The sequence below is a fragment of the Vicugna pacos genome, chromosome 19, assembly GCF_048564905.1.
Source record: "Vicugna pacos chromosome 19, VicPac4, whole genome shotgun sequence".
In the NCBI taxonomy this organism is placed as follows: domain Eukaryota; kingdom Metazoa; phylum Chordata; class Mammalia; order Artiodactyla; family Camelidae; genus Vicugna; species Vicugna pacos.
The window spans coordinates 46,683,581-46,709,674 of record NC_133005.1 but is presented as its reverse complement, the minus strand read 5'-3'; the positions used below and the strand labels follow the sequence as shown (position 1 = coordinate 46,709,674).

The 26,094-nt window shown below is 54.6% G+C and overlaps 1 protein-coding gene across 2 annotated transcripts in view; it reads right to left on the bottom strand.

Moving 5' to 3' along the window:
* PRPF6 (pre-mRNA processing factor 6) overlaps positions 1-26,094 on the bottom strand; it is a 37,138-nt gene that overhangs the window by 1,381 nt on the left and 9,663 nt on the right. For both annotated transcript variants that reach the window (XM_072944608.1, XM_031687598.2), the window contains 13 exons: positions 23,868-23,962; positions 23,258-23,414; positions 22,271-22,433; positions 17,517-17,635; positions 16,383-16,601; positions 11,161-11,283; positions 8,386-8,507; positions 6,815-6,953; positions 5,291-5,410; positions 4,746-4,922; positions 4,268-4,401; positions 3,586-3,677; positions 1,318-1,432 (listed from right to left, as the gene is read on the bottom strand). In XM_072944608.1, coding sequence (XP_072800709.1) covers positions 1,318-1,432; positions 3,586-3,677; positions 4,268-4,401; positions 4,746-4,922; positions 5,291-5,410; positions 6,815-6,953; positions 8,386-8,507; positions 11,161-11,283; positions 16,383-16,601; positions 17,517-17,635; positions 22,271-22,433; positions 23,258-23,414; positions 23,868-23,962 — 1,775 coding nt within the window. The remainder of the gene's footprint in view (positions 1-1,317; positions 1,433-3,585; positions 3,678-4,267; positions 4,402-4,745; positions 4,923-5,290; positions 5,411-6,814; positions 6,954-8,385; positions 8,508-11,160; positions 11,284-16,382; positions 16,602-17,516; positions 17,636-22,270; positions 22,434-23,257; positions 23,415-23,867; positions 23,963-26,094) is intronic.

The window sequence follows — 26,094 nt, the reverse complement described above, 5'->3', positions numbered from 1 at the left end:
CCTGTAGGCCCGTAGGGAGGTTGGCGGGGGCGCCGGCGCGGGCGCCGGCGGGGGCCTGGGGCAGGACAGCGGGTACTCTGACAGCCCGGGAATCGGCGTTTGCCCCCTCCACGCAACTCCACAGGCAGCAGCACCAGGGACGTGTGTGCACCGCAGACCCTCCAGGCAGCTGTAGGGCTGGTCTCAGCTACTCTGATAGCTTGATTGGTTTTTAAGCCTTGTGGTATTCTTAATTGCTTAGTGTTAGATAAACTGTGATTTAAGAGCACAAAGCCCAGATAGCAGCACACACAGCCCCAGCCTGGGAACAGCAAGGAGGGTCCTGTTTACTTTACAAAGCCTTTTACGAGGTTTTATGGCGGCCCTATCAGAGCATCACACACAAGTCACCCGTGGAGGCGGAGGCACAGGCAGGAGAGGGGGAGCCCTGGCGGCCAGAGCTGGGCCCCAGGTGCCTATGGGAAGCCCCCACAGCAGCCGGCGGGGGAGGTGCTGGGCAGGACCTGAGGAGGGGCCCTGGCGCCCGGGTGCGTCTTGGGGGGCCAGGCTTCTGCCCAGGCGGCAACAGCGATGGGAGCTCCTGGGCCCCATACGCCCCCTCGCCCAGGTGAGAATCCCGACCCTCCCAGCCCGACCACACCCAACCCCGGCCCTGCATGCAGGCCCTGCTCCTCTCAGGCTGCCGTCCTGCTTCTAGAAGGGAGAAGAGACCCTCCACGCACCAGCCACAACCTCAGCCAGTCTCCCCGAGCCTCCCAGGCCCAGTGCCCACACGAGCTCGCAGCGGGAGGCCACGTGCTCACCTCTCGACGTGAGGCTGCGCACCCTGAGGGAGAGGGCTTGTCCACCTCTGCACCTCTGGGCACCCTGACTAGGCCCTGGGTTGTTCTTAGGGTAGCACATGTCAGAGGGTCTGGTTTCTCACCCTAACAGGATGACAGTTTTCCTGATCACAGCCCTTTGATCCAAACGAGGTTTGCTTATAACAAATTATGCATGGACCGACATCAGCAAGCCTGTGTCCATCCTGCAACCCAAGGCACACGCAGGAATACACTAGAAAGTGGCAGAGACAGAGCAGACCCGTGCGAAGGAACCAGAACGGAGGGAAGGAAGGTCAGTGGCCCAGAAGAGGCCGCCCTCCCAGGGGACCGGGACTGCGCAGGCAATCCAGGTAGCCCACGTCCGCGTGGCCTCTGCCGGGAGGCGCGCCCTGTCAGAGAGCTGTGGGGGCCAAGGACCGGGGAGCCCACCCTGTTCCCAGGACCAGGAGATGCCCGCGAGAGGGTCAGCAACACTATGAAGACCCCCACTCACTTGGCCACAGCCAGGAGCACGTGGGGGTCGTGCTCACACTTCTTCAGGGCATCCACACTTTTGGTCTTCCTCTGGGGCCTCGCCTCCAGGAAGATGGCTTCAGACCACAGGACCCCTGAAATTCAGACACAGAGACACCCACTCAGACACCCACCCCCGCTTTCAGAAATGTGCCCGTCCACACACCGGCTGACCGAGGACGGCCTTTGAGGATTCTAGCCCAGGTGTCCACAGACCTCAGCCGTGCCTCCTGCACGTCTGCTCACAGGTCGGCTTGGGGAGAACGGTAGAGGCCACCTGTGCCGCTCGGAACCACAGCAGGCCCGCTGGCACAGACAGGATGACTTTCTGGGAGCTAAGGAGGTGAAAGTACCAACAGCCTTCAAGGTTTCATTCCTACTGACTTAGTGACTTCATGTCTAAGAATTTTTTGCAACAAAACAATCAGAAATGCTACTAAGGATTCAGGCAGCAAGACAATCTGGGGTTGATACCAGACTTCAGACTGACCACTGGGGAAGCGGTGAACTTCCGGCACACACACAGATAGTTCTATGAAGCCACTGAAGAATTTACAACCATAAAGATTCAATGATGATGGAAAATTCTCACAAAACTATCAACTTTTAAAAAAGGCATACAACTAAACACAGAGTACAACCTTTCCGAATAGTGGGCTTACAGGTGATTTCCATATCCTCTTTTTCGCTCCTCCTTACAGACTTGGGGTAAGATAATAAAAATTAAACTTTAAAAGAACAAGATATGGAGGGAGGGCATAGCTCAAGTGGTAGAGCACATGCTTAGCATGCACGAGGTCCTAGGTTCAATCCCCAGTACCGCCTCTCAAATAGACAAATAAACCTAATTATCTCCCCCCTCCAAAAAAGTGAAACAAAACAAAAAAATAATAAAGGGAAGAATAAACAAATAAACTAATGAAACTTACAAGCTTTTGCACAGCAAAGGAAACCATAAGTAAAACAAAAAGACAACCTACAGAATGGGAAAAAATTTTTGCAAATGAAACCGAGAAAGGCTTGATCTCCAGAGTATACAAGCAGCTCATACGACTCAACAAGAAGAAAATAAACAACCCAATCCAAAAATGGGCAGAAGACCTAAACAAGCCATTCTCCAAGGAAGACATACAAATGATCAATAGGCACATGAAAAATGCTCAGTATCACTAATTATCAGAGAAATGCAAATCAAAACTACAGTGAAGTATCACCGCACACCAGTCAGAATGGCCATCACTCAAAGGTCCACAAATGACGAATGCTGGAGAGGCTGTCGAGAAAAGGGAACCCTCCCACACTGCTGGTGGGAATGCAGGTTGGTGCAGCCACTGTGGAAAACAGTGTGGAGATTCCTCAAAAGACTAGGAACAGACTTACCGTATGACCCAGGAATTCCGCTCTTGGGCTTGTATCCAGAAGGAACCCTACTTCAGGATGACACCTGCACCCCAATGTTCACAGCAGCATTATTTACAATAGCCAAGACATGGAAACAGCCTAAATGTCCATCAACAGGTGACTGGATAAAGAAGATGTGGTATACTTATACAATGGACTACTACTCAGCCATAAAAACCGACAACATAGCGCCATGTGCAGCAACATGGATGCTCCTGGAGAATGTCATTCTAAGTGAAATAACCCAGAAAGAGAAAGAAAAATACCATATGAGATTGCTCATATGTGGAATCTAAAAAAACAAACAAACAAAAACAAAGCATAAATACAGAACAGAAATAGATTCACAGACATAGAATATAGACTTGTGGTTGCCAAGGGGGTGGGGGGTGGGAAAAGATAGACTGGGATTTCAAAACTGTAGAAAAGATAAACAAGATTATACTGTATAGCACAGGGAAATATATACAAGATCTTATGGTAGCTCACAGAGAAAGGAATGTGACAATGAACATATGTATGTTCATGTATAATTGAAAAATTGTGCTCTACAATGGAATTTGACACAACATTGCAAAATGATTATAAATCAATAAAAAATGTTAAAAAAATAATAAAGGCAATTATTTAAAAAGAAAAAAATAAATAAAAAGTAAAACAAGAAATGGTAGCACATCAAAACATGAGGTCAAACTCCTCACACAGAGACTTGAGTTCAAATGTCTAAAAAAACAAGTATGATGGAAACTTTTGAGTAAGATGACACACAAACAAACATCTCAGTCTGTCTGAACCTGGGGCCCAAGCAGCGCACTGCCCGCAAGTCTGGGAGCCGGGGGGCCCTTACCAGAGTTGGGGCATTCCTGCAGCGCCTTGGCCATGAGCGTGCTAGCGATGTTCTTCAGCCCCGCGCGGTACTCCAGCCGGACGGACTCCAACCTGCACAAGGGAGGTCAAGCACCGTCCACTGGCAGCTCGACACGTCCAGCTGCAGTTCTGAAGGCTCTTGCCCTGCCAGGCAGAGCTCATCTATCAGGGAAGTGAGACGCTGGTGTCCTCCACCATCAGCCCACCGGCAGCTGCCACGGGAGCAGAGACCTGGGACCCTGGTGTCATTCAGGTCAAGTGAAGATGGGCAGGGTGAAGACGGATGGGCACGCAGGGTGCTGGGCACCCAGGAGCCCAAAGCTGCACCTTGTGGGCAGTTTCCTATGGACAGAATGCCATCTTCACCAAGCAAACTCCTATTTATCCCTCAAGTCCTCTCCTAGATAACACCTTTTCTGTGGAGTCCACTCTCTCGGCTTCGTCCATTCCCAATGCCCCACCATTAGCTCCTGGCTCCAATGGGCACCCTCCATCAGAGCACAAACTACACTGCCTCCAGCTCTCCTCAGGCCCAAGGCAGGGGCCAGGATTCCTCATGGCGAGCACCTGCCACTCTCCCACAGAGCCTGAGGTGCAAACGCTGCACCCCAGACGCAGCCTGAGCAAGGGGGCAAGGTCACTCAGAGCGTGAGGGGACTCACCACAGGCCAGGGTTCTTGGGGTTCTTCAGACGAGACTTCTCCAAAATGGCCCGAGCTCGGGTTAGCTGCCCAATCTTCTCCTCCAGCCGGGACAGCAGCAGCCACAGAGGTGTGGAGTGGGGGCACTTCTTCAACTGCGGCCAAGACACACAAGTGAGAGGGTCAGCTGGTGTCTGGGAGCCCGAGAGCTGTGGCCAGCTCCTCAGGCTGAGCCAGGGCTGCTCGTGCCCCCAGAGGCCCAGCCGTGTTTAGATGCGTGGCTGTGCTGTGCACACACATGTATGGGGCGTAAGTTCACAAGCACACTGCTTTGTGGAAGGGAAAAGCACAGGACTGAGTCATGGGATGGGTCTGCCCCGCATCCACCGCTCCTCTGGCTTAGGCGTAAGCAGGTCGCTGGGCACCGGCCTCTGATTCCTGTAAGACGTGAGGGGTGAGAACCCACCCCAGGGCGCTGACCTCCGGGGCCGAGGCTCACCCCCTGGCTGTAGGCTTCGCGAGCCTTCTCCACCAGCTCCTGCTGCTCCTCGATCTGCCCCTTCATCATCCAGAGCTTGGGGAAGTCCTCGTAGTGCTTCAGGGCCTCCTCACACAGCTCCTGGGCTGCCGCGATGTTCCCCAGCACCCACTCCAGCTTCACAGACTTCATGAACACCTGCGGGCAGGCGTGTCAGGACGGGACGCGGTCTGCCCAGCCCTGGCCCAGCCTCGCACTACAGCTCACCTCTGCAGCGGCTCTCCTGCTGCACGCTATGGACTTTTGGAGGCCGCCTCCTACCTTTTGGAACAAGCTGGGGCTACATACGCGAATACACTTTATTTTTTTCCCTTAACGGAGGCACTGGGGATGGAACTCAGGACCTCGCGCACACCAAGCACGTGGTCTGTCACTGAGCTGTCCCCCACCCTGTGGATACATCTTACAGCCTAGTGTGCATAGGAGCTTTGAGTGCTGTGGCCTCAAACTGCCCTCCTGACACCATGGGGCGGGCCGGGGCCGCGTGGGCACGCAGCCCTGCTCACCCGGGCGGTGGGTGCGCTGCTCCGCGCCTTGGCCAGCAGCCTGCGGGCCCGCTCGTACTCATTGTTCTCAGACTCCAGCTTCACGGCCGCCAGCCAGATCTCCTCACTGTTGGGGTTGGCCTGGAGGATGAGCACAGCAGCATCAAGACAGCTCGGGGCAGGCGTGGCCACTAGGGGCAGGCGTCAACACTCAGGGCAGGCATGGCCAGGGCCAGACTAGTCTTAGCCAGAAGCAGCCAACCCCAGCGTGTCCTGGGCTAAGAGCAGCGCAGAGTCCAGCCCCAATACGCTGACTTGCCTGAGGACAAGCCAGAACCTCAATGGTCCAGACACGAGGTCCCCACGTCACTCAGGCAGAGCCACCTTCTCCAAGGTCCACCCTAAGCCTGTTGAAGGCGGTCACCCACGTCCTCCGCCTGTGGGTCTCCCACACCCAGGCCTGCTCCTTCCCAAGCCTGGTGATGAGGAACTGGCCGTCCCAGTGTGTCCACATGAGTAGGACAAAATGAGCCCACGGTGGTGGTGTGGAGATGGCTCCCAGGGCCAGGTCTGGGCCATGTATAACCCAGTGTCCAGCAGACACGTGGGCGGTGCCCTCGCACCCTTTGAAAGCAAGGCCACCTGCTGGCCACAGTCAGCCTGACCACGTCACAGACCCAGCCCAGCCCACCCCACGGTGACAGGTAAGGGGACAAGGGCCACCTCCGAGTGGAGACGGGCAGCGCTGCCCCGGCGGTGAGGGGAGAGCACCGCGACTGCCTGAGAGGGCAGTGCCCTCACTATGGGGCGCCCTCGACAGACAGAGAGAGCAGAAGGCCAGACCCAGGCCTGTCCCTTCCACGGTGTTCACTCAGGGAAGGACATGTTACCATGCTGGCCTGGGTAACACTCACATAACACTCTACAATATATGAAAAAGGATGCTGCAAACCGCTGACACATAAAGTGTTGTCATAAAGCGTCAGGGTATTAGACGTGACAATAAAAGTCAGGTCCTTAGAAAAACACACAGCTCAAGGCACCACAGCCAGCCTCCAGCCTGGTGCAGCTGTTTGAAGGTAACTCCGCCCACCGGAGGGGCCTGGGCAGTCCCAGGCGGCCCATGGGTGACCCCACGCACGTGCTGGTGCCCTCCTCCCGCGGGCCTGGACACCTCGAAGTTCACGCAGGAGAGCGGCTGTCGTTGTGCCATCACAGGGGCTGTAGTGCTCCCCCTGGTGCCTGGCCCGCCTGCTGCCCTGTGCTCCGAGCTCTGGAACACACAGCCTGTGCTCACACTGAGCAGCGGCAAACAAGAGGCATTTTTCCTACTCTCAGGCCCCCTCAGAGCACCAGCTGCCTGCAGAGCAGCCAGAGCCCCACACGTCCTGACCACACCCATCCTCCCTCTCAGGTCAGCGCCCTACAAGTGGCAGGAGGGCTTGAGGAGGGCATGTGACACCGGAGCCCTCGGGCCTCAGGCAGCACTGAGGGCGGGGTGCCCGTGCCCACGCCCCCTCGTAGCATGGCCGGCCCCTCACCCACCTGAAAGGCCAGAGCCAGGATGCTCCTTGCCGCAGGCACGTCCCCTGCCAGCCACTTGGACTTGGCACCCATGAGCCACAGCACCTCTGCTTTGGGGCAGTGGGCGACGGCCCTCTGCAGGAGGGCTTCCAGGGACTCCCTGCAAGAGACGGGGCTTGGTCACCACCAGGGCACACAGGCCACTCACGGCCGCACCTCGGGCGCCGAAGAGACAGTTACTGCTTCAAAGTTCGACACCATAAATGATTTACCAGATTTTCACAATGGGGACAGTGTGGGGAAATCTTTCCTCTCCATAAAGGTTCTAAAATCAACTACTGAAGAGGGTGCTACAAAGCAACGCATTGTTCAAACAGCAGAGCCCGACAGAGCAACTTCTCAAGAGAGCCTTTCACAGCTGCATGTCCCGGAGGCAAGATAACTCCAAGTCTGGGTGACGGGGCCTTTTCATCTCCAACCAAGATCCGCCAATAAAGATTATGCCCTGACTCTATTCTCTGGCATCCAGAGAAACTGTCTCACTGGAAGAAAGTTCTTTCAGGTCATGATTAGCAAGACCTCCAGCCTGGGTTTCATGAGAAGTCCCCAACTCCTGAGCTGCCCAGCACCCCTCTGCAATGACCCCCGCACAGCCGACCTCCTCAGGGCTCTGCAGCAAGACAGAGCAAGTGCACAGAGCCGCTGCCCCGAGTGCAGCCCGACACTGGAACCGAGACCCGCAGGTCCTGGGTGCTCGGACTTGCTGCATCACTCCGTGAGCGGCAGGCACAAGGGCCCCCAAAGCGGGGCAGGGGGACCCCCAAGGCCACACCTGAGGAGAGGCCCCTGCTCCTGACTCGACTGTCCAGGTGAACGTGTACAGGGTGAGGCAGCATGGTCATCTGAGAACGTCCCCGAAGGAGCAAACTGCAGACACCATGGCAGCCGGTGGGAGTAGGGAGGGAGCAGCCTTCAAACACACCCTGAAAAGGCCACAACTGACAAAAGGAAAAGAAAGGAAAGAAACAGGGGCTCAGTGCTCCCAGCCAAAGCACCGGGGATTAGCAGGGCCCAAGCTCAGGGAACAGCAGCAGACGGGCTGGGCAGAGGATGCCCGCCGGACTCCAGACGTTGCAACATCAAATTTAATCAGCAGTTACAGCGAACGAGGCAGACCAAAAAGGTTTTTTCAATTAAGGAGTACAATTAAAGAAAATTGTCAAGGACCTCCTCAGAGCACAAAAACAGTCCAAACCCAAATGCAGCACAGCTTAAATGAAAAACACGCCTGCACCACCCACACTGCCCCGGCCAGGCCGGCACACACGTGGGACTTCAGGCTCCAGCCTTGCCCCAGGGACCCCGCGGACCACCAGGCACCCCCAGCCCCGCTGCAGGCACTTGGGCAGACAGGACCCCTCGGTGCCTTGGTCTCTCAACTCTGCAAGTGGGGCTATGCTATCGCAGAAGGTCCCACAAAGACAGCCGCGGCGGCTAAGTCCCAAGTGCCACAGGAGGGTCAGGCCCTCATCCCGCCGTGGGCCTGAACTTGGCGCCCGGCGCCCAGCACCCAGGGCGGCAGCCCCACGCACCTGGTGCCGTGGTTCTTCTCAAAGTAGGCGGCTCGCAGCCACACGCTCTTCTTGCTGGGGAACACTTGCAGGGCGTAGGCGTAGATGGCACGGGCACACTCCAGCGCATTGTGGGCCACACACTAAAGCAGAGAGACGGTGTGAGGAGGGGTGGCCCAGACAGAAACCGTGCATGGGACAGTCTCCTGAGATGCACAGTCCAGGAGCAGGGCTGGGACAGAGGCGCGCCAGCCATGGGCGGGATGAACGCCACACACACTGCTCCTCTGTACAATTAGGTACAGTGTGTGTTTTCCATTTTAAAAGTAACAATCATTGGAAACGTGTAAAATGCAAAGATGAAAGAAAAAACCCTCCACTCCAACAGAACTGCCATAAACACCCTTGTTTCCTCTAGGCGTCTTCTCCTTATGACTTTCCTCCCTGGTTTGCACCAAGGGAACGACAGAAAAGCCTGTCTCTCCCTGTGCGATCACCCCTGGGTGCTCACCACCCCTGACACCGCCAGGGCAGGCTGACAGCTGTTCTCACGAACCCTACGCAGGACCACGGCGACACCCAGCACAGACGTCAGTGCTGGATGCCTGCTGACTGCCCCCCACCCCCAGCAGATGCTGAAAGAGCTCTCGAACCGAGGAGGGGTTCTGGATCTTGAGGTAAGGGAAAGGCCACTAGGAACACAGTGTCAGAACAAAGCTCTACAGGTGTGAACATCAAAACGGCCCGGAACGAAGCGAGTGGGGCAGCCCCACAGCCACTTAAGTCCCCACAGGGGTGGCACCTGAGCCCCCCAGGGCCACTTCCCAGACTAGCAGCTACCCTCCGAGAGTCATTGTGCTGTTCAAGCACCTCCAGCGTGGAGGTGGGCGCAGAGAGGGAAAGAGAGCTGGGCCCCTCTCCCTGGTCACAGGGCCTCGATCTGACTCAGTTGCCAGAGAAACCAGGAGGGCCGTGGGGGCAAGTCCTGACCAGGACGCCAGCTGAGATGCCGTCCTAGCTGCCACGTGCCCTCCCTGACTCCTGCCTGACGCCCGGAAACAAAGGCTGTGGGCCTTGGTAGCCCCACAAGACCAAGTGACAGCATGCCCAGCGACCCGGGGGTGGGGCACTAGGAACCGCCTCACACCTCCCAGCACAGAAGGGGCCTCAGTTCTCACTGCAGAGCCACAAGCACTCAGGGTATCTGTGCTAGTCTGGCTTAAATAAAGAGATGACACACAGCGAGAGAAAGTCTGGAAGGGCTCGGGGCTTTCTACCCCCACAGCCTGTCGTCCGCAGAGTGACGCCCACCGAGGCCCGAGTGTCATCCAGAGCGAGGAGTAAGAAGCAGCGTTCCCGGCCACACTCGGAATTAAAAGGGCTCAACTACCAGAGGGAGCTGGGCTCTTCTGCGTGTTTGGGGACCTTCTCCCAGGGCACAGACTGTGGGAGCCTGCCGGGTCACTGCTGGTACTTTTTTGTCTTAAATCCCACGTAACAAAAGCCTTTAAACCACAACGGTTGGCATCTGAGTACATTCAGTGCACAGGAGGCCCCGGTCACACAGCACCCTGCGGGCGCCCCCGTCCACATGAGCAGGGAGAAAGGAGAGCTCTTCCAGAGGGCAGAGGTCCAGCTCACCAGCTCTAACAGATGCAGAAGCACGATACTCAGAAAATCACCATTTGGCAAACAGCACGGTAATAACTGAGGCCAAAAAGGTCAGTAACGGACCTGCAGACAGGCACGTCCGAGTTTGGTGAGGCCTACGTAGTCTGTGTCTCCCCCAGGACATGGCCTAGTTAGAAGGGGCCAAGTAGGAGCCTTTCAGACACTACCTGAGCTGGTCGGAGCTGGATGTGCCCCCCACAGCCCACCAGAGCAGGGTCCTGGAGAATCAGAGCACAAACCGAGGGGCCCCACAAAAATCAGCCTCACAGCAAACACAGACAGACCAAAGCCCTCCCTGAGGCCATCAGGGCCACAGAGCCCTGAGGACATGACCCTGGCATCCACTCAGCCAGAACACAGCTGGGTTTCTCCTCTGGCCAGAAGGCACTTAGCGAGCCAGCTGGCGAAATCTGGACCAGGACTGCAGATCACAGCTTGGCGCCACGTCAGCACGGACTCCCTGATTCCGAGCCGTGCTGTGCATGTGAAGAGAAATGTCCTCTTCTAATGACACACGCATAGTGGCACTCAGAGGGAGAGGCCTCACACACCTGCAGCGCCTTCTCAAGTGGCTTAGGAGAAATAAGGGGCGTGTGTGCAAGCCTGTGCACGTCTAATGTGGCAAAACGGGTAAATGTGGGGGAATCTAGGTGAAGGGCACACAAGAATTCCCCATACAGTTGGGCAGCTTTTCTGTGAGTCTACAGTTATTTTAAAATAAAAGGCTAAAAAAGAGAAGCCCACGTGTAAGGGATTAAAAGCCTCAGCTGTGCGCATCGGTTCTGACCCCATCGTCTCCTCCCTGGAACGCTACTCCAAGAAATAATCTCAAAGGCGGCAAGGGCTTCACGTGCAAATGTTTTCTGAAGTGCAATTGACAGCAGAAACGGGGGTGGGGACAGCCCAGACGTCGAGAGGTGACCGGCTGCGAGCCGTGTGAGCTGGAGCCCTGCTGGCTCTGCAGGTCGGCACGGCTCAGACTCCAGCTCTGCACGCAGACTTGGGTCCACAGAAAACCGCCATCCTGACAACTGCAGCCACGTTCAAAATCAGCAGATCAGCAAGACCGCAAACCACAGCCTGTTCCCCCAAAACACAGCCTGCAGCCCCGGCAGCCAAACTCACGCTGTCGGCATCTTCCATCCACGTGTGCTTCCGGTCTTCCTCCTCAATCCCAATTCCGATCACAGCTCGCATGACCGCCTGGCAGGTGGCCACACTCCCCGCCTTGTCACACTCCTCGGCATCCTGAAACAGGGATACAAAACTGGACTTATACCCACAGCTGCAGTGCCCGATGAGGGGCTGCTAGGCCCGGACGGCAAGGCCTGTGGGTGACGTGGGCTCCCAAGGTCCTGACACCCTAAGGACCTGCCATGTCTGCCTCATTCATTCATGTGCCTTCCCTTCCCACCACCCACTCAGCAAACATCACGTGAGAACCCACTGTGTCCCAGCACAATGAGAGGCAACTCGGGGACCGTACAAGGTTCCTACACGGAAAGACACCCAGTGGGCGTGAGACACGCTTACACACGCTGTCAGCCTGGAGCTCAAGGTTCGAGACAGACGAGAGGAAGAGCCACTCGGAACCTGACACATGACCTGTCAGGTGTGAGGGGGCCCCGGCACATGGAAGGTGAGGCAGAAACCTGGGGAGGGGCCAGTCACAAGGGCATTCCATCAGGCCGAGGGGCGGGCTGACCCGCGAAAACCTCCTGACTTCAAGAGAGCAAGTCTCAGGCTGCGCAGAAGAGACAGTGGTGGTTCCAGAGCACGACACACACAGACGCCAGGGAGGCCTCCAACACACCAGGTGGGAAGGAGCAACAGTGCAGGAGACGCTCACTTCACACCTGGCAAACGGACAGCCTGGAGATGTGTGCAGACACGTTTGCGGGGTCAAGGTGGGCACAGAGGATCTGTACGTGGCTGCGGACAGGGACGTGGGGACAACCTCTAAGGAGGGCAACTTTGAGTTCTCTATCAGAGTAACACGCACACACGCTGAGCCAGCAATGCCCCACAGGGAGCACACCCGACGGTGCGTGCACTGGGATACGGGGTGCTGTCTGCAGTGGGAAGGAGTGGAAGCCGCCCTGCTGCTTCCATCGACCAGAGACCCCCTAAGTCGGCCAGGCAGCAGGGTGCAGGGCGAGCACACCACTGAGAAGGCAGAGGCAGGTGGACGTGCTGGAGCTTCCTGGACGTGCACGAGCACAGCACAGCCCTCCCCCAAGCCCCTTGGAGGCCGAGGGGGTGCTCAGGGAGGCCTGCGGGGTGGGAAGCCCACATCCGAAGAGCTCTCGGAAGACTCAGGACCCACTGCTGCTGCAGCCAAGCTCCTCCCTCTGCACACAGCCCGGAAACCCAGACCAGGTTTGTGAAACAGTGACTGTCAAGACACCAGACAGTGGCAGAAAAGGGCAGTGAGGACTGAGATCCTGAAACAGCCGGGGCCACACCTGCTGAGCCCAAGGTGGCCAGAGAAGAAGGCAGAGCTCAGAGCCCTGGAAGACGGAGGAGGACAGAGCACGAGAAGAGAGCGCAGCACACACAGAGACAACCCCGATGTCTGCTCTGCAAAGGGTCCCGCGGGCCTTTACTGGGTGCAAACCAGCACATGAGCCCTGACAAGGAATCATCCAGAAGGATTAGTGGGAACAACCTTTGGAGATACAGGTCCCCCAGCTAGAAATGGAGACCCCCAGGAGACAGGGCCCGGGGCAGAACCCAGAGGCCCCGCCTTCAGAGGGGATCACTCCACTGCTCGGCCCCACCCAGCAAAGCGCCCAGGCAAGAGCCACAGGGGCAGAGTGTCTCCAGTAACATGACTGCACTCCAGCACCAAGGCCCACAACACTCGCAGGGGCGCAGAGGCGTCCAGCACGCAAGGAAAACGCACAGTGTCTGCAACAAATCAGGGATGACCAGGCACGCAGAGAAACAAGGAAAGACAGTTCGTGACAAGGGGAAAGTACTATCAGAATCAATGCAAACTAACTCAGGCGTTAGAGTGAGCAGACAAGGGCACTGAGACGACTGTCGTAACTGCAGCTGACGTGTTCAGAATGTTATGTAGGAGAGAAAAGCTGTTTAAAAAGAGCAAACTTTCTAGAAGTGGCAACTGCAAGGTTCGAGATGAAAAATGCCCTCAGTAGATAAACAGCAGGTTACACATCACAGAAAGAAAGGTCAGTGAAACTCAAGGACAAAGTGACAGAAATTATCCAAAATGAAAGTACTTCCGTAACTGACCAGAGCACCGGCGAGCTGTGTGAGCTGACACCACAGCCAATAGGGAAGACCAGTCATCCCCGAAGATGGGCAGAGATGCGCTCTCACCGCTGCCCTTCAGCGTGGACGCAAGCCCTAACAGGGCGAGAAGCCAAGAAGTTAAGAGGCGACCGGACCGGAAAAGCAGCAGCAAAATTGTATTTACCGATGGCGTAATCTTTTATACAGTTAATCCTAAAGAATCCACTGAAACTATTACAACTTAGTAAACCATTTCAGCAAGGTCACAGAACATAAGATCAATATATATATATATATACACTAACAATGAACAACCTGAAAACGAAATTTTAAAAAAATCCCACTTATAACAGCATCAAAAATAATAAAACACTTTAGAATAAGTAAAACAAAAGAAGTGTAACACCAGTACACGGAAATACTACTGAAAACGTTTTTAAAGAACTGAATAAATGGAGAGATGTTCCATGCTCACAGACTGCAGGACTCACTGCTGTTGGGGTGGCAACAGTCCCCAAAACAACCTACAGATTCAACGCAATCTCTGTCCAAACCCCAGCTGGCTCCTAAAATTCACGTGGGAACACAGAGAACCAAGCAGAGCTAAAACAATCCTGTAACGAACAAAGCAGGAGGATGCCCGCATCCTGATCTCAGAGCTTACTGCAGAGCTTCGGTAAGGAGGGTGGCTTGACGCTGGTACAGACAGACACACAGGCCAGCAGAAGAGAACGGAGACCCAGAAGAAAACACGTACACTTATGACCCCCTGGTTCTCCACAACGGTGCCCACACCACTCCGTGGGGAAGACCAAGTGGTGCCTGGACAACTGGACACGCACATGAAAAAGGATGGAGTCCAACTCTTTTAGCTCAAATGGATCATAGACCTGAATGTAAGTACCAAAAAAATTAAAATCTTAGAAAATACAGGAGCAAGTCTTCATAACCTTGGGTTAGGCAAGGTTTCTTAGGTAGGACACCTAAAGCATGAGCGACAGAAGAAAAAAATTAATTGGACTACATCAAACTTTAAAACATTTGTGCCACAAGCAGTATAACCAAGAAGGCGAAAAGACCATCCACAAAGTCTCCAAGCCACACAATCTGATAGACGACTCACGACCAGAACATACATGAAGAATTCTTACAATTCAGTAAAAAAAATAGATAATAAATAATAAAGCAAAGCCCAATTTTAAAATGGACAGAAGATTCAACACATCCATGCTACATTACACTAAGTAAAACCTAGTCACGAAAGATCACATGCTGTATGACTCCATTAATATAAAGTGTCCAGAAATCTAAAACCACAGGGAAAGCAGAGCAGCAAACATACAGAGAAAGACGATGACTGCCTAGGGCTAGGGGGAAGGTACAGGGTTTCTTCTTGGGTGATGAGAAAGTTCTAAATTGGATCACGGTGACGACCATATACCCTGTGATACACTAAAATCTTCTGAACTGTACACTTTAAATGGGTACATTTTATGGGATGTTAGTTATAGCTTAATAAACTGCTTTAAAAAAGGAAACAAAGACAATTTTAAAACTCAATAGCTCGCGGTGGGGGGAGGGCACAGCTCAAGTGGTAGAGCGCATCTTAGCATGCACGAGGTCCTGGGTTCAATCCCCAGTATCTCCTCCAAAAACAAATAAATAAACCTAGCTACCTCCCATCCTCTCCAAATAAATTAATTTTTAAAAATGTAGTTCAGTACTATTCCACAGAAAGCAACATAAATGAAACTAGACGGTGAGCCTGATTCTAATAAATAAAAATACAGTGGACACAAAGTTTCCACATTTGATGAAATCTATGAATTCACAGCTCCAAGAAACTCAACAAAACCTACACACAAGAAACATTACAAAAAACAACTACACTAAAGCAAATCACAAACTGCTCAAAACCAATGATAAAGGAAAAAAATCTTAAAACAGGCTAGAAATTTTTTAACTTAGAAATTTTTTTGTTTTTTAATTAAAATTACCTTTAAAGGAAAAAAGATACCACATAAAGAGGCACAAAGGTGACAGCAAACGTCTTGCTAAAAGTAACGCAGGCCAGAGGGTGGGGGAGTACTGCTTTTAAAACACTGGAAGAAAAAAGTAGTCAATCCAGGATTCCACACCCGGAGAAAGTATGTTTCAAAAACAAAGATGAAATAAAGACTGTTTCCAGACATGTAAAACAGGAAGAACTGACCAGCAGGGCTGCACTGTAAGAAACGTTAAAGAAAGCCCTTCAGGCAGAAGGAGGGTGAAACCAGCTGGACACCGGGATCCACACAGAGGAATGAGAGCATCGAAAACGGGAACACGGTTCAAACACTAAGGAGGTAAAGCGGCTGAGCCCAGACGACCAGACTGTGGAGGTGCCCACGAGGCCTTGCGCCCAGACCCAGGAAGGGGACAGAACAGGGGGGCCACCTCCTCCCACACAGCTCAGGGGCAGACAGCGGGGGCCGGGGGGCGCTGAGGGGAGTATGGCAGCATGGGCAGGAAGAAGGGAGGGCGCAGGAGGCCTGGGCCGTCCTCCGAGGCTGAGGGGCACTGGGGGAAGCGCAGGGGCTTGCCCCGCAGCACCCCCGTCGCGGGATGCGGCAGATGGCCCTAGAGGAGGGCCTTCCCTGGCGGACCACATGACAGCTGAAGCTGAGGGCAGGAGGGCATGAACATCTGCAGAGATTCCCCAGCCGCTGTCTGCAGAGAAGTCAGGAGACAGGGAGAGTGAAAGCAGCCCTAGGTTCGTTCTCTTTTAGATCCTACTATTTCTACTCAGAAAGCGGGGCTGGTTGCAAGCGTCTGTGTGCTGAAGCTCTTCAGAGCAGCACCCACCCCCGGACGCACTCTGGGTTTTAACTCCACGCAGAGCCACATGTGATCACGTGAGGAAAGGCCACACCTGTGCCTGCTTGCTTGTCTCCTGACTTCTCTGCAGACAGCGGCTGGGGAATCTCTGCAGATGTTCGCGCCCTCCTGCCCTCCGCTTCAGCCATTGTGTGGTCAGCCAGGGAAGGCCCTCCTCTAGGGCCGTCTGTCGCATCCTGCAGTCCCCACTCCCAAGCCCATGCCGACCTCACCTGGATCCACTGCTCCCGGTTGATCTCCACACCGTTGGCCCGCAGGGAGGTGATGGCCCGGTCGATGATCTTCTCCACCATCTGAGTGTTCCCGTTGGCTTCCTCCAGCTTGGCAGCCGTGATCCAGATGTGCCGGTCTGTGGGGATGTTCTCACGGGCCTTATTCAGGACCTTGCGGGCATTTTCGTAGGTCTCTAGCCGCGCCAGAGCAAGCCAGAGCTGTGTGGGGAGAAGGGACAGCACTCGTTGCGACCTGCCAGGTCACACGGACCCCAAGAGGCCTCCCACACTTGCACAAATTCTCTGCAAAAGCTCTTGAGGACCATTTAAACAGGGCCCGTTAATGCGCACAGCAGCACTCTGTACCTCGTCTGGTGACTATTCAGTTATGCTTCTGACTATCTAGTGACTGATTAATGTGAACAGCTGACAGATTCTCGGTCACACGCTCCATGCACTGGTTAAAGGTCCCCAGGGTGCCAGGCTCACTGCAGGTGTCAGGACAGACAGTGAGCAGGACCCGTTGCCTTCACAAGCTAAAAGGACAGGGGTGCTCAGCCGTCTGGAACTCTCACACCCCAGCTGTTGACTCCACGATATTTCATCACCAAAAATGTGTATGGGCTCTATTTATTTTTATGTAAATAACTTAAGATTAATTTTGTTTGGAGAATTTCTCAATATCCCTTAGGATAATTAAAGACATACTGGATACCATAAAACGAAAACTAAAAATCACTGCAGAGAATGCTGTGAACCAGAAAGCTTAAAAGTAAAGTAATCCAAGTAGCTCTGAGGCAGAGCTGACCCCATGCTGGGCTGGCAGCAAGATCCACTGGTCTCCTCCGTCCCTCCCTCCCCAGGTCCCACGGACAAACTCCGGGCTGAACTGGAAGGCCCAGAAAGAGCTCAGCCCAGCACTCTCTGCAGTGGGAGGGGTGAGCTGGGATGCTGCCCCCGCATTTCCACCAAGAGCTCGAGCGACCACGCTGCCCGGCAGCCGGGAGACAGGGCAGCAGCCCGTGGGTTCACGCCACGTTACCATCCAGAAACCACAGCCTCGCAGAGCTCAATGCCCAGCTGAGGCCACTCTGGACGCTGACCTCAGGCACAGGCCCCGGGGCGGGGACTCACCTCCACACTGGTGGGGCAGCACTCCACGGCTCGGCTGAGCATGATTCTAGCGTCTTCAGGCTCTTCCAGCTCAACGGCCGCCTTCCACAAGCGAACCGAGTTTGGAACGTGTTCAAGGGCTGGGAAAGGGCCAACAAGAAACCAGGTCACAGAACAGGGGAAGCAAAAGCAAGACACCGTGTCTGTGTCGCCGAGGATGCTGCTGCCGGAGGGGCCAGATGGTCTCTGGCCTGAATGACAGGCCGGGGCCTCACATGGATCCCTCAGGTCTGGGACAGACACAGACAAGGCCAGCGCCGACACCCTGAGTCAGCAAGGACAGCAGAGAGGACTGTGCGTCACCTCTAGGCCCACCCACACTTAACAGTCGATGACAAACAACAGTCCAGACGAAAGACGGCAACCCCACACGGGGTAGGCCCACCGCACAGACTGCGGGCGCGGGTGTGCCGACACCACAGAACAGAAAGCGGACATGGCTCTGGGGTCTGTACCTGTCCAGGCTGTGTGCATCTGAGGCTCCTTCCTGGAGCACAAGAGCCAAGGCACCAGGAGCTGCTCCACGCTGACAGCAGGGGGGCCTCAGAGGCACACACAGTGACACGGGGGAAGGGGACCCACTCCCAGAAGAGGCTACCACATCATGCAGTCCAGAAGCTTCCAAATCTTTGTTTAAGCAGCAGAGCCTTCAGATGAACTCACTGAAAAGCCCCAGACACAAGGCAAGTAAGCGGAGCCCTGCAGTGGAATAACCAGGGAGGGCGAAGCAAGACCTCTAGTCGGCCCAGGCAGAGGGACAGAGGCCGCGGAGCTGACGACGGCACGACACCGGAACGCCTCTAAGGCAGCTTCCAGCAGAGCTCTTCTTTGCTGAAAACACATGGGCCAGGCTAGGGAAAGCAGACCTCAGATTCAATGCTGCAGAATCTGCGGACCCACAAAGCTTCTCACGTGAAGTTGGGCAAAGACTGGGGCCAACTGGGGGACCTGGATAAAGCCAGGGTGTGACACTCTGAGAGTCCGTCCAGCAGAAACAGCCCGCTTCCTGTGTCTAGGGAGATGGGGCTTCTCCCTTTTATAGGCCCTATGAAAACAGGGTGCCCCTTTTCTCCCCAACAGCCAAACAAGTCAGCGGCCACCCAGGGCACAGCACACCACGCCAGTCCCTGGCTGGCGGCCGTCACGCTGGTGAGCAAGCAGCAGGACACACCCAGGTGCTCAACACAAGTGGGCCAGAGGTGGGGACACACCCCGCGAAGCCCAGGGGCCCACCCTCAGTGGGTTTCAGAGATTCCCATGGTTCAGGGCTCACAGGGACCTCCCTCTATGATGCACAACGAGCTGCCACTCCAGAGCCACCTGCCATGGTGGGCGATGCCCCAGCCTGGGGCCCAGGGTTCTGCAGGGGTCAACAGTGCCTCGGGGCGTCCCGTTCCCCACTTCCTGATAACCTCAGGCTGCTGGGGGTGGGGGGCGAGCAGGGCAGCAGACAGCTCTGCAGCAGGCCCAGGCTGCAGCCAGGCTGCTTCTGACCCCACGTACCCAGCAGCACTTGGTCTCCCAGGGGCAGCCAGGGTACCGTAAGGGGCCTCAGGGGAGGCCCGATGGGAGTCAGAGCCCCTCCAGAACCGTGGGACAAAGCTACTCTCTCCTGCAGACACTGGCAGCCCCTGGCTGGCTGCTGGGCCCAGGCAGAGACCAGACCCTTGGCTTAGGGATGCTGAGTGACAAGTGACCTGGTTCATTCAAGTGACCGGTCGCTCTCTGAGACCAGCACACAGCTACAGCAGATGCGGCGCAGCCTGGGTCAGGCAGAGCGGAGGTAGGCACGGCGCAGGTGGGCTGCCCGGGCCCTGGGGCCGATGCTCCAACACTGGCTGACCCACTGCACCTCCCCCGGCCCTACATTCATCACCTCAGGACTAAGGAGGAGACACCGGCACGCCTTACACAGGGCTCTGCACGGCACACCAGCACAGCTGCCTGACCTGGAATCCAGTGTTCACCCAGCTGTCCCCTTGATCAACCGAGAGGGCTAGAAGACGGACCTACGCTGATTCAGGCAGCAGCAGAGGTCTGACTGTGCCTCCAGGAGCCGCAAGGAAGCCAGTGGAAGTCTGGGTTCTGAGGAGGAAGCTTCACATCCTGGTGCAGTAGGCCCACCGTCTGCTCTGTGGGGCCGCGCACAGCGCCGTGGAGACAGGGTCACAGCCACACAGGATCCCCTCACAAGGCTCTGACGTTGCCGGCCACTGAGCTGAGTACACCCCAGGCCAGACCAAGCCGACACCCTAGACCTGTCCCACCCAGAGGGGCAGGCGCTGGTTCTTACGGGGTCGGACTGGCCCTGCCTGCCTGCAGGGCTCTGCCAGCACCACGTATTTAAGAACTCACTTCACAGCAAAAGAGGTGCAGCAAAGGGCTTGGCCCCCAATTCTCCCCGACCTAACCACACCTCATCATCCAGTCCACCACCTGGAAGAGCTGGAGGCCATCTGCTGAGCACGCAGGGCACCAGCAGGAGAAGCGCCCTGAAGCAACAGGATGCTACAGACACCATGACAGACGACCTCCTGCAGCTGGGCCCTCCCCTAGACAGGACACACAGGTCCACAGAGGAGCGCTGATGCTCGAGTGGCTCCGGGCTGCCTGTCGCCAGCCCTGCGAGAGCCTGACTCCACCCCCCCCCACATGTTTGAACTCTGCCATTGAGAGGTCTCATGCCAAGGGCAGATGTGTCCACGAAGGCGCACGGCCGTGGGTCCACTGCCCTGAAAGCAGAGGCAGGCCCAGCTCCCAGGCCTCCTGGGGCCACTGGACCAGCCCTGGTTGCAGAAGTGGCCTGACTCCCACAGGGGACTGAGTTGCCACCATGTACAGGACGGGACACCACGACGGGAGCCCAGAGTCCTGACTGAACATCCCTATTTCTCAAATTAAAAGTTAACAGGAACCCAAGAGAGCAAGACCACTGAAGGAACCGCGCCTTCAGAGAAACGTCCAGAGAAAGAAGCCTGACCCGGTAGGGCGCCAGTGGAGGGAGCCAGCACAGAGCTGCCCATCTTCTTCCTGCACTCCCCACCCGGCACAGCTCAGTCTCTAAGGCACAGAACACTCAGCTGGGCCCGTTAACCTCACCCAGCGGCAGGCACGATGCCCAGGACCCCAGCTCCACTTTTGGGGAAAGGCTGGGAACTCCTCCGGGGCACTTCATCAACAGCCTGTGGACTAGTGTCACAACCAACCTCAGCTGAGCAGTCTGGCTCCTGCCAAGGTGTCCCCAGAGGCCGAGAGTAGTCTGAACCAGAAAGCCTGTGGACAGAGGCCACTGTGCTCTCCAGCCCAGCCCCAAGGGGAGGACACTTGGGTGCTGTCCCCACCTCAGCCAACCTGAGCCAGCAGAGCCAGGAGGCCCGCTCCCTTCTAGGCCCAGGACAGCCCGGAAACCAGGCCCTCAATGCTCCCCTGAAGGCCCCACCTTCATGCCCAATCCCCTCTCCAAATGTGAAGCCAACTGGAAATGGTGAAGGTGGAGTGGCCACAAAGACATTCGACCATCCATCACACTGTGGCAGGGAAAATTCAGTAGAGCTTTCCTAAATAAATATTGCTAATTACCCAGAGTTTAATGTGTTTGTCATTAGAGAACTATTTTCCTGGCTGAAAAGAGATGAGTTGATTTAATAAACCAAGACAGGCGCTAACTTTCTGCTTCTGGCCTCATTTTAAGAGACTGGCTCTGAACACTTAACATGCAACAGGGTTACAATCAAGAAACCAGACCCGAGAGAGGACAACACACTTGAAATCACACACACACTCACGCACAGTCAGGGTCACATGTGAGGTGGCCAACACCTGGCCCCTGTCAAACAGACAGTAGAGTCAGAGACTGTCGCCGGTAATCCCTGAACGACTGAGGGCACACGCCTCTTTCTGATGGTTCAAACACACATCTTAAAAACAAGAGCTAGAAACCTCCCAAGGAAAATGACCCTCAATTCCACAAAATGCACCTCTTTCACCCCTGCTACAAACGCGGGCAGCACAGCCACCTGCACAGGCTCACTGCACAGCAGCCCTCTGACCAGCACCTGCGGCGGACCAGAGATCACGAGCAGCGCCTGGTACACAGCTCTGGGGAAGGAGTGACACTCTTCTGCTCTCATTTCCACAGGCACAAAAAACACACTGCCCACGAAAGCTCCACCGTGGCAGGTACTCCTAGGTTGACTCCGTTTCCCGGGCATGCAAACCGTTCAGTGTGACACGAGCCAGTGGCACATACTGCCAGTGCGCTGCCTTGCAGGAATGTCACAAGATGGGAAGGAGTTTAACTAACATCCTGCTCAGTGCGGTTCTGCCCACCCTTTGCACACCACCTCATCAGGCCCAGGAAACAAGCCCTGGACGAGCATTGTCCAAGCTCAGCACCTGAGGAAGAACTGGGCCAGAGCAACTGCCCAACTCACTGTGGGTCGCACGGCAGGAAAAGGCAGGAGTGTGATCTCAACCCAAGCACCCGAGCCAGGGTGGAAACTTCCCTGACAGAGGGTCCAAGGGCAGAAGCCACCCAGCCCAGAAAAAGGCCTGGAGAACGCTAACCATTCCTGAGCTGTCCAGCAGAAGCCTGAGTGAAGCAGCAGAGAAGCTGTCCCCCAGGAGCCCAGCACTGGGGTGGAGGAGACAGCACTCTTCATGGGAACACAGCACAGGCGCATCGCTCCTGACGGGCCTCCCTAAGCGGGGCTCACCTTTCCGAAGAACCCGCTTCTTGGCACGAATGTCTGTTTCCAGCTCTGCTGCTCTGATGTAAATCCTAACAGACTGCGGGAGGTGACGGACAGCTTGGGCTACCACAGCCTTGGCGGTGTCCCCGGGCTGCAGCCTGGCTGCTTCCAGCCAGACATCTTCACTCTGTAGAGTAAAGGACAGAACAGTAAGTGTCCGAGGCTGGAGGCCACAACAGAGCAGCGGGCACCCCCGGAAGCGCACACAGAGGCCTTGGAAACAGGAGGGCTGGGTTCATCAGATCCACGGCACCCAGGTTTTACAGTCAAACGGAAGTCCATCAGCTCAGCCTCAGACAGGCCTGCACCTGAGACCCCCTATAACACCAGTGCATGGGAACGTGGCCATGACATGTCTGTGTCTGGTGGGGAAACACATGCCGCAACACTGAAAGGAAAGGAGAGCCTGCCCTGCAGGACAGGACGTCAACCCACGGACCAGGCGGAGACGCACAGGCAGGCGGCCGTGGGGGTCCCACGCACGCCTCACGTCCTGGGCCGGGGTCCACGGGGCACCTTTCTTAGTCAAGGGTACCCCCGTCTTCATAGCAAGCACACGGCCATTCAGAGGGTCTCACAGGGCCTTCCGAAGCTTATCTAACCACGCCGCTGCCAGGAAAAGTGCTGGGGTGGACCCCTAAGCGTCAGCGCTCGCCTCTAGGTCTCTAACATCAGGGGAGGTAGACGAGCTGACCGACTCTGCTCTTTCTGGTTAAGGTTATATTGCTATTGAACTAGCCCAGTCAAGCACTCACTCCGTGTAAAAACAGGCAGGAGAGACCCTTTCCCACTCTCCCTCCTCCCTCGCCTGCCCTACCTGCCTGCAGCCTAAACACCAAAAGGCAGGCAGCTGACTCTAAGCCAAGCTCACTCCCACAGACGCCCGTGTGGCACAGACACCGAGGGTCCCTCGGGGGCTTGTGCAGCCTTCCCTCCAGCAGGACGCCCTACCTTGGGGCACATCTCTGTCCCCTTCATAATAAGATTCCGAGCTACTTGCAGCTTCCCAGTGACTTCCTCCAGGCGGGCCGATGCAATCCAGGCTGGCGGGTGGTGAGGGTTCGTCTCACGAACAGACTTGAGGAGCAGTCGTGCCTTCTTGATGTCACTGAGAGGCAAGAAAGCACAGGGTCAGGCCGCCACCTGCTGAGGGTGTGCCTGGCCCACCAAGGGGCCACTACAGACACGACTTCCGAACCAGCAAATCTGATGCCCCAGCGATAAAACCAACTCAAAACTCCATCAGCACCCTTCCAAGCCTGCTTATTAACACACACGCAAACAGGCCCTGAGCACCAGGTCGAGGTCAGAGGCCTGGTACACGACTAGCAAGCTGCTCGCCAGCTCAGCGAGCACAGAGACTTGGAGTGTCATTTCAACACATTTCATGTCCACAGTGAAGGACATGGACACAGATACTTTTAAATAGAAAACTGAACTACTCCACTATTTATTTCTTAGACCATCCACATCCTCTTTTGGTTGCTTATTTTTCAAATGAAATCCAAAATGTTGCAGGAGACCTGAGCCCGCGCCGGCCAGTGGTTCTGCAGGCACTCACTTGATGTCGCCTCCGTGGGTCGGGATCATGGAATTCAGATCTGTCAGGTAGCCTTTGGGGTCGACCACAGTCTGCCCACTCACTGAGTCAGACACCTGCAACACAGGCCAGGCAGAGCTGGTCAGACAGAGCCAGGAATGCCTGAAACAAAGTCCTTAGAGGGTCCCAGGAGCCCCTTCCCACAGTCCTGACTACCAATGGATATGGAAACTTTGAAAGTAAAAACAACTTTAACTTAAACAATAGCTTGTAATGAAACATGCAAATTTCATCCATACAGAACAAAGATTTCTATTCAAAAACTGAAACCGTAAAAGTCTTAGGGGAAAAAACTTAACTGAACACATAAGAAAGGTCCACCTGAGAATGAGTGAAACCCAGAAATCATAAAGTAAGATTATTTCAGTTAATGTTCTTTAAGTTTTCATGTAGCAATTCATTGTATCATTCTCTCTAGTTGTGAGTCTTAAAGTTACTATGACAACAACAAAAAAACCTGAGTGAAAAATGAGCAAAAACACAAGAAAAGGATGAAAGGCATACAGATGGGAAGGAAGAAATAGAACTTCCTTTGTTTGCAGATGATTTGATTATGTACAAAATCTGAAAAAATCAACAAAAAAACTCCAAGAGCTAATAAGGCTGCAGGACACAAGGTTAACATCCAAAAGTCAACGACTGCCCTACACGCCAGCAACGAACACAAGCAATCTGAAATTAAAAACACAGCTCTTACATTAGCACCCAAAATTGTGAAACAATGGACTCTTGAACAACACAGGTTTGAACTGCGTGGGTCCACACACACTTGCATTTTTTTCACTAAACACGTACTGCAGCACTACAACGATCAGCTGCTGGCTGAATCCCAGGACGGGAAGACCCTCCGTCGTGTACGGGTCAGTGCCCCCAACATCACCCGCACCTGGGTACTAACCTTACAAACACATACAAGGTATGTGTGAGGAAAACCACAAGCCTTTAATGAGTGAGCTCAAAGAAAAACTAAATAAACAGAGAAAGATTCGATGCTCATGCACAGAAAAGCTCAACATCGTCAAGAAGTCAGTTCTTCCCAACTTGACCTTAAGAGTCACTGTAATCCCAATCAAAATCCCTGCAAGTTATTCGTGGATCCACACCAGCTGATTCAAACTTCTACATGGAGAGGAGGCCAACACAACACTGAAGCAGAAGAACAAGGCTGGAGAACACCACCCAACTGTAAGACGTACGATAAAGCTGCACCAATGCAGCGTGGTATTGCTGCCCCCACCCCCGAAAAAGAGAAACAGACTAACGAAACAGAATAAGGGAAAGAGACCCACACAAATACAGTCAACTAATGTTTGACAAAGGAGCAAAGGCAATGCAATGAAGAAAGAACAGTTTTTGACAAATGGTGCTGAAACAACTAGACATATAGGTACAAAAAAATGAACACAGGCTCAAACCACACACGCTTCACAAAAGTTACCTCAAAACGAGCCACAGATCTAAAGGTAAAGTGCAAAACTCTGAAACTCCCAGACGGCAACACAGGAGAAAATCAAGATGACCTGCGGTTTGGCAATGCCTTTTTAAATACAACACCAAAGACACAATCCGTGTAGGAAACTGATAAACTGAACGTCATTAAAATTTAAAATTTCCTCTGTGACAGACACTGTCAAGAGAATGAAAAGACGAGTCACAGACAGGAGAAAACGTGTGAAAAAGACACATCAGCTGAAGAACTGGTATCCAAAATACACAAAGCACTCTTAAAACTCAAGAAAACAAACTCAATGAAAAAACGGGTCAAAAACCTTAACAGACCCATCACCATGGAAGATACACAGCTGACAAATAACCACATGAAAAGACGCTCCACGTCACGTCATCAGGGAAATGCAAGTTAAAACAACAACGGAGTAACACTACACACCTATCAGAACCCTGTCAACACCAAGTGCCAGCGAGGATGCGGTGCAGCAAGAACCCTCGCTCGCTGTTGCTGGGGATGCGGAACGGAGCGGCCACTCTGCAGACAGTCCAGCGAGTTCCTACCACACGATCCAGCAACTGCACTCCCTGGTATTTACCCAGAAGAGCTGAAAACTCACATCCACACAAAAACCTCCTACATTTACAGGCATTTTATTCACAACTGCCAAAACGCAGAAGCAACCAGGATGTCCTTCAGCAGGTGAATGAATAAATAAACTGGGGTGCGTCCAGACAGTGG